Source organism: Neopelma chrysocephalum, unplaced genomic scaffold (assembly GCF_003984885.1).
Source record: "Neopelma chrysocephalum unplaced genomic scaffold, ASM398488v2 Primary Assembly neopelma1_89771, whole genome shotgun sequence".
NCBI lineage: Eukaryota > Metazoa > Chordata > Aves > Passeriformes > Pipridae > Neopelma > Neopelma chrysocephalum.
The window spans coordinates 18,625-26,920 of NW_020918694.1; the positions used below are offsets into that span (position 1 = coordinate 18,625).

Here is an 8,296-nt window from a genome sequence, read left to right on the forward strand (position 1 = left end):
TGTTTTCTGCAGCCTCCTCAGCCTTGCCCAGCACAGCCCTGCTGGCAGAGCTGGACACAGCCCTTGTTCTATACCATCCTCAGGCACCTGCCCAACCCCCTCAGCTCCAGCCTGATGGCCAGAAACCTTCAGGGCAGGGAGGTACCAGGCAAAATGCTGAGGGAACCTTTCAGCTGCACTCAAATCCAATTGGAGGGGTTGCCCTCTAGGAAGAAATCCCTTCTCATTCTCCAGAACCACCAGGACAACCTGTATTGTGTCCTGGGCACTCCTCTGGAAGTGTGGGATATGGAAAAGGTTTTGGTGTCTGGGATATTGAGAAGGCTGGGCAGTGTCACTGGGAGACCTCTCCCAAACACTTGCAAAGGCCAGAGCCAGCCCAGAGCTCCCTGGGGCCTTGGCAAAGGCAGACATGGAAGCAGTCTGCAAACAGGGCAGCAAGGAGGGTTGGCAGAGTTCCAAACTGCTCAGGCTCAACAGGGAAGGGGATATGGCAAGTCCACCTGCAGCCATTCCCAGGCATGGGAAGGACAAGGCAGGGATTGCAGAACCCCTGTGGGAGGGAATAGAAGAGGATGTTGTGTGCCCAGACTTTATCAAGGCCCTTGACGTGGTCTCCTGTGGTCTCCTTATGGCCAGACTGGACTGAAGAATTAGAAGATGTAGTGGGTGGGAAGCTGGCTGAATGAAGTGTCGAATTAATCCATGGTACAAAGTCCTCTCGGCAGCAACTTCCTGATGAAATCCCTCAGTGACCAGTTCTTGAACACCACTATAGAAGATCTTTATTATCTCTCTGTAAAATGTGACAAAATGGATTTTCAAGTCCTTTGTGGATGATTCCAAATTTCTGGGAGCCCTTGAGTAACCTGTCCTGGTTTAAAGACACATATTGGGGTGGGAACTCCAATAAAGTGAACTCACTCCCCTTTTATTCCCCACCAGTAAAAGGAGACAAAATACAAGGAGGTATAAGTGAAAAAAATAGCAGCCTACTGATGAGAAATATACCAGCAAAAACAACAATATCAACAGAAGAGTTCAAAGCAACAGCAGAGAGAGAAATTGCCTCGTCTCTCCCCCCGACCCAACTCCCTTTTGTAAACAGGTAAAACCAGTGATCAACACGTACCTCCCTTCCCCCTTTTCCCCCTGAATGAACAAAGAACAAAAACCAAAACCACGGGAAAGAGGGGGCAAAGCAAAATCTGGGAAACTCTCTGATCTGAGATCAGTTGTGCTGCCCAAAAACATGCTGACTCCAGAGGTGTCCAAGCAGGGCAGAGCCGGTGACTCTGGTCCGTGCGGCGGCGGGGGGGAGGCAGCGGCTCTGCTTGATTCCATGGAGTTCTGGGGAGGTACAGTGGCCCCTTGGTTCCAGGAGGTTCTGAGATGTCTCAGGGTTCCTTTTGTTCCAAAGAGACCCCGCATGTCACAGTGGGTCCTTGGTTCCCTGGGATTCCACAGTGTCCCTGCATTCCTCTGGTTCCATGAGGCCCTGCAGTGTCACGGTGCCACTTGATTCTGTGACTTTACAAAGAATCAGAATGGCCCCTTGATTTAAGGCCAACTGCACATGGGGCTGCCTTGGGGGGAGTGTGGGCAGCCAGACAAGGGAGTTGTCACCCTCCTGGACTCAGCCCTGGGGTCACCACCTCTGGACTGGTCTGTCTGTCTGTGAGTTTCCCCATTCTGGAGGAATGAGGAAGAACTGGAGAGGATCTAGAGGAGATCTGACAGGATGGAGCTTTTCTCCATATTGGAAATAGAATGAAATCTCCACAAAGAGTAGCATTGAAGGTTCAGACCGAAGGTGAGGAAAAAGAACCGTCACTCAACGGTTACCCTTGTGCTGCAAGAGGTCACCCAGAGGGAGTCAGGATCAGCCCATGGTTTTGTGTTCCAGGGAACAGCCAGAGCTGGTGCAGAGACATCAGGGAGGGTCTAGAAATGCTGCTGGGAGGAGGGTGGGAAAGCAGGAGGGGTGTGTGCAGCCTGCAAGGCCAGAGCAGCAGCAGGGCCAGGGCAGGACAGCCTGCAGGAGAGAGGACCAAGGGCTCTGGCAGGGCTGCAAGGCCCAAAGGCACCCAGGCCTTTGTCCCCTTGCCTCTGGCAGCTGCCTCTGCCACTCAGGCCACCACAAGCCACCTGCCTTGCAGGTTCTGCACTTGGTTTCTGCCTCACCCCTCCCCCAGGAGCCTGGCAGAGGTTGCCCAGTTTTGGGCCTTGGTTGTTCCTCCCCCTCCCATCCCACTGCCCCCCAAACAGCCCTGAGCCAGCTGGGAGGGACAGGATCTGCTGTGCCAGGGCCTGGGGCTCAGGCCTTGGCCTTTCTGCTCCACAAAACCAAGGCAGGCTTTGCTCAGCATTGCAGGGGCCTGCCCAGAGCCTTTGTCTGCCTGCACTCCTGGCCTCCAAGGATCTGCTCCAAGGAGTCCCTGGGGAGGCTTTGTCAGTGCCTGCCCTCAGTGGGGCCCAGGAATGCTTCAAGGGACTTGCAGTTTGGCTTCTGACTTCTTCAGCAGTTTCTTCAGTCTTCTCTCAGTACCTCAAGGATCATGGACTGGACAGCAAACACACCGTGGGACTCATTAAAATGCAGAAATCCATCAGGATCTCTTTGTCTTCCTTTAATTGTCTTCAAGGCAATTTCAAAACAAAGTCTTCAAAATTTGTACTTTTTTTGTTTTAATTCAATTATGGATATTTTTTAGTTCAGAGGAGAGGTGATAGAGGTGTTCTCCAAGTGATCTTGATGCTGAGTGTCTCCTCAGGAGATCCACACTGACCCTGGATGATCAACCTTGCTCCTCACCCCCAACCTCACCAGTTCTGACATGGCCCATCTTGCATTGACAGCTGATGCAGCTCCAAACACACCGTGGGACCCATTCAAACACTGAAAAACAAATTATTTCCCTTCCTTTAATTGTCTTCATGTCTTCAAGACTTGAAAAGCTAACTGGAGTTGTTTTGTAGTTTAGCTAAGGAGGAAGATTTTAAAGTGGACATCATGAAAAATATATATTTTTTGATGAAAGGGAATGAATTACACAGAGCCTTGAGATGCAAGAGGGTCAGGGTGCAAATGATTTGGACCCAAAGATAAGGAGGAAAAAGAGATTAGTAGCATTTAATTATTGGCTCCACTTCCAGGCGCCGGCAGTGTTGGGAAGCCGGTCCCGGGCGGCTGCGGGGCAGCACAGGCCAAAAGCGGCAGCGGCGGCAGCCTCGTGGCAGCGGCGGCTCCGGGCAGACACGGCCCCGCTCCAGCGCTGCCGCCTCAGCGGCGCTCAGGGGACGGCGCGGCGGCTCCGGGGGCAGCGGCCGGGGACTCCCTCTTGGGGCAGCCCCGGGCACCAAAGAGGACCAGGGCCCGGCGTGTTCTCAGCTTGGTTCTCTGCAGTTCTCACGGCATCTGAGCACAGGATCGGATGGGGAAATTGAGCTCAACCACAACAGGAGCTCATGGAACCAAGTGGCCATTGGGACACTGCAGGGCGTCCTGGAATCGAGGGGCCGGTGGGACACTGGGGAGCCTCTTGGAGCCAAGGGAACCCTGGGGTATTTTGGAACATCGTGGAGTCAAGGAGCCATTGTGACACTGCAGGGCCTCATGGAACCAAAGGAATCCTGGGACATAGTGTAAACTCATGAAATCATCAGGGTCATTGTGGCACTCCGGAACCTCATGCAACTCTCATGTCCGTTGTGACACTGAGAGGTCTCATGGAACCAAAGGAACCCTGAGAGGTTTTAGAACCTCATGGAATCAAGGGGCCGTTTCTGGCAGGATGCTCTGCTCTGATAATACCTAAACAATGGTCAGAGAATACAAACAATGCACACTCTCTGTGATGAGTTACTGCTGGTGTCAAAGTGCTGTTTTTAATGTTGAATTATGCTAAATCCAAAATGCTTCATGGAACTTTAAACACACATCCTGCTTTCTGAAGCAGGATTGGACAGATAAGCTGCTCCCTGGCCTGCAAATATGTCTGGCAGTCAAACCCTTGATAACTATAAAAGCCCTGTCCAACTGTCATGTGGCAGATTCGTGCACAGACTTCCTTGAAGTGTGTGGAGCTTCTGCCACGAAGCAGGGACAGCTCCTCATGGTCACTGCCCAGGGGTTAAGTGAAAGAGAGAGAACTACCCCCTGTCCTTGTGGGGTGAGTTACCTCAATCTCTGCTTCAAGATTGTTTCTTTTTGCTGGCTTTAATCCAATTGCTTTAATAGAATGACTTGGATAGACTGCACTATCCTATCGTACACTATACTTCTAAAAGTTTTTGGCTTTTATACTGTGCAGGAAATAATTCTGATTGAGGTCCTTCATCTATTCACTGTCTGATCAATTGTCTGTTCATTTGTCATAATAAAAAATTCATTTTATAGAAATATTTCTAATTTGCCCTCACTATAACCTGCAGGACAAAGTGATTGAATCACACCTCTATAATTCCTTCAGTCTAAACCAAAATCTGAGCCTGACATTGGATCCAGCCACAGTCAGGTTCCTCTCTGAGAAGGAATTTGGAAAGCAAGGGCGTCCTTTCTGCACCTCGTAGCTCAACGAGAGGGCTTCTGCCATCAACTTTGTCTGAGCCTTCCACCCCCCCAGCCCCAAGCCGTGACACATGGGCATGTCTTGTCCATGCAGTGCAAACCTGGACTCCTGAGCTGGACATTGGATGTCCCTCCTTGGAGGGAAGAACAAGCCCAATGGTCTGGGGTGAGAGGTCAGTGCTGGGAGCAGCACTGGCTGTGCAAGGGCACTGCTGGGTGCCCCCACCCTGAGCACTCCCACCCTTGTGCTGGTCACTGCTGCTTTCCTCTGCAGGGCATTGTGTTGGGCACATCCTGGAGAGCAAACTGGAAAGAAGGTTGAAGCTTTGAGGCCCTGCCCGGAGGAGATGCCCCTGCAGGATGGCTGTGCTGCTGCAGAGGTAAGCTCTGTGCCAGCAGTGCCCGTGGCTGTCCCTGCCTGCAGTCCCTGGACAGTCCTGCAGCAGGACTGGGACCGACGGCCAGATCACTGAGGTCTCCAACAACACAGGGTTCTGAAGGACAGTGTGGAAGGGAAGGAAGAGGAGGCCATGCAGGAGAAGGGCTGCTGCTCCCTGGCAGTGCTGCTCTGCTGGGACTCTTTTCTGGCCCAGCTCTGCACAGAGGCACCGACCCTGCAGCTGCAGAGAAGTCAGAGAGAAAATATGTCAGGTAAACAAGGAAATGCAGAGTTCTTTATTTAGTTTAAGCAGACAGTGAGTACAATTCCCAATTTGTACAGTCTCTGGGCCAGGTGAGAAAGGCAAAAACTGAATTGAAAATGGTGCTTATATAAATAAAGATATACGTATATATCTTTTTATATATATATATATCCTTATAGATATATTTATATATATAAAGATTTTTTGATGTGAACAAATTGTCAAAAGTAACACTCCTATCAGGAGCAAAAAATAGAGAAGATATGGTGGGCCTTTACTGAAGTCCATAACAGGATTGGCCTTCAATGAGGTACATAACACGCAGAAGAAGGACAGTTTATTGCTTCTGAAAAACACCCAGTTATCAGTTTCCTCAGGGCATCCTTGAGCTCCTGGTTCCTCAGGTTGTAGATGAGGGGGTTCAGTGTTGCAGGAACCACTGAGTAAATAACTGACACAATAAGATCTAGGGCTGGGGATGAGATGGAGGGGGGCTTCAGGTAGACAAAGAATGAGGTGCTGATAAACAGAGAGATCACGGCCAGGTGAGGGAGGCACGTGGAAAAGGCTTTGTGCCGTCCCTGCTGAGAGGGGATCCTCAGCACAGCCCTGAAGATCTGCACATAGGAGAAAACAATGAAAACAAAACAACCAAATGATAAACAGGCACCAGCGCCAAGAAGCCCAATTTCCCTGCGGTAGCCTGAGTGTGAGCAGGAGAGCTTGAGGATGTGTGGGATTTCACAGAAGAACTGGCCCAGGGCATTGCCCTGGCACAGGGGCAGGGAAAATGTATTGGCTGTGTGCAGCAGAGAATAGAGAAAGCCAGTGGCCCAGGCAGCTGCTGCCATGTGGGCACAAGCTCTGCTGCCCAGGAGGGTCCCGCAGTGCAGGGGTTTGCAGATGGCAACGTAGCGGTCGTAGCACATGATGGTGAGGAGGGAAAACTCTGTTGAGATGAAAAAGAAAAAGAAAAAGAGTTGTGCAGCACATCCGATGTAGGAGATGGTTGTTCTGTTATGGAGGGAATTGTGCATGGCTTTGGGGACAGTGGTGCAGATGCAGCCCAGGTCTGTGAGGGAGAGGTTGAGCAGGAAGAAGCCCATGGGGGTGTGCAGGTGGTGGTCGCAGGCTACAGCGCTGAGGATGAGGCCGTTGGCCAGGAGGGCAGCCAGGCAGATGCCCAGGAAGAGCCAGAAGTGCAGGAGCTGCAGCTCCCGCCTGTCTGCCAGTGCCAGGAGGAGGAACTGGGGCATGGAGCTGCTGTTGGGCATTTGCTGCCTCTGGACATGGGGACCTGTTCAAGTAGGAAATAACAGTGACAAGTTGGAGTTTGTTTTTTTTCAGACTACCCTCATCTCTCCTGAGGAGTTTTCCTGGATGTCAGAACCCCTCAGCACTTCTGATGCACTCAGAGAGGACATAGCAGGACCTGCCAGGCAGGAGGATTGTCTGGGGCTTAGTGTAGAGGGCAGGGAGCCGGTCTGTCCCTCTTTCTTGTTCCCAACTGCCCTGGCTTTGCTCCTTCCTGAGACGGAGATTGATCACACTCCCATTTGGGTCTGAAAAGCCACCAGACACTGTTGAGAGCAGAGGGATCCATCTCTGCTCTACTCCCCTGGGGCTTTCAGAGAACACAGCTGTGCTGGGAGGATGGTTTGCATTCTCAAGGGCAACTCCCAGCTTGAAAGGACACCTCAGAAAAGAGCCAAGTGTCCTGATGACAGGGTCTGATTGAGGGGAAAAAGAGCTCCTTAACCAGGCCCACGGACTTCACTGCCCACAGCCCACAGGGCAGAGGACAATTGGAATGTCTCATTCCCAGGGACACACCTGCCATAGGGGAATGCCAGGATCCGTGTTGGACTGTGTAGCTTGAACTCCCCTCCCCAGTGAGCCTGACTGAGAGAAGGAGGGAACAACCTCAGGACCACGGGCAAGCTGAGAACCAAGGAAATGCACAGGGAGGGTCCAGCTGGGAGAGGCCAGGGCAGAGCCCACTGGGCACTCAGGGCAGCGTCACCCTGAGCCAGCTGTGCCAACTTCCCCAACACCAACAGTGCCAGGAGTTGTTTTCAGCTTTGTGCAGCTCCTCAGACTTCCCTCTGGAACTCAAACCACCAGGCATGTGGCTTAAGAGCTTGAGAGAAATCCCTCCTTAGACCTTTGCTTTGAAGTATCCCCTGCAAAATATCCTGGGGTGCTCTGGTTCTGTGAGCAGCCCTGACCCATGAAACTCCCACTTGATAGCAGAAGAAACCTGCCCTGCCCTGCCAGGCTTTGCTATTTCCACCCCCAGCCTCTACCCAGCCCTGAGGGAGCTCCCCAGCCTGGCTGAGAGCTGCCCCTGGCAGTGGCAGAGCTCCTGCCCCGGCACAGCCCTGGGCTGCAGGACCCTGCTCTGCAGGACAGTTTGGGGCAGCCTGGGTGGCACAGCCCGGCTTCACAGCCCTGCAGCCATCCCTGGGAGAAGGGAACCCTGCTGGGATGTGCCTGGGATGGTGCAGCAGGCAGCGGGATGTGCCAGCTTTAGGAGATCTTTGCACCAACTGCAGACACATTGCCCTTCATGCTGACTTACCGGGAAGAAGCCTGGAAAGATTCCTCCTCCAGTGAATCTTCCTCTCATCTTCCCTCCCAGCCCAGGCTGTGTGTAACCTCTGTCTGCCTTGCTTTTGTGCCCTGGGTGCTGCGGGCAGTGCCCTCAGCCCTGTTGGGCTACGCAGAGGAGCTGCTCCTGGGCAGAGCTGTCGCTTTGAAGCTCTTCTTGCTTGCCAGGAGCTCCCTGTGTGCCAGGAGCCCAGCACAGCAACTGCCCCAGGTATTTCATGACCCTTAGGGGGTTTGGTGTTGTTTACATGAGACTCAGTCCCTGAGAGTAAGTTCAAACAATTTTCAAGAAGTCAAAGAGAGATTGAAACACTAAAGTTTCTTGCAGTGCTCATGAGTCTCACTGAGGGACACAACTGAGAACTTCTCCCCAGGTTCCAGTTAGAGCAGAAATCTGCAGACAGTGATGACAAGGATGGACAAGCAAGGGAAAGGTGGCTCTGATGCTGAATAAATGTTGATTTCTTTCCTT

The 8,296-nt window shown here is 52.3% G+C and overlaps 1 protein-coding gene across 1 annotated transcript; it reads right to left on the reverse strand.

Annotated features, from left to right (window-relative positions):
* Positions 1-5,516: 5,516 nt before the first annotated feature.
* Positions 5,517-6,488, reverse strand: LOC113979830 (olfactory receptor 14J1-like). Its single transcript, XM_027707107.1, has one exon. It carries the CDS (start codon positions 6,486-6,488, stop codon positions 5,517-5,519), a length of 972 nt encoding a protein of 323 aa, XP_027562908.1.
* Between the last annotated feature and the right edge of the window lie 1,808 nt (positions 6,489-8,296).

What these genes read in the sequence shown, in the direction of transcription:
- LOC113979830 (XM_027707107.1), bottom strand. Translation starts at nt 6,488, where the DNA reads ATGCCCAACAGCAGCTCCATGCCCCAGTTCCTCCTCCTGGCACTGGCA.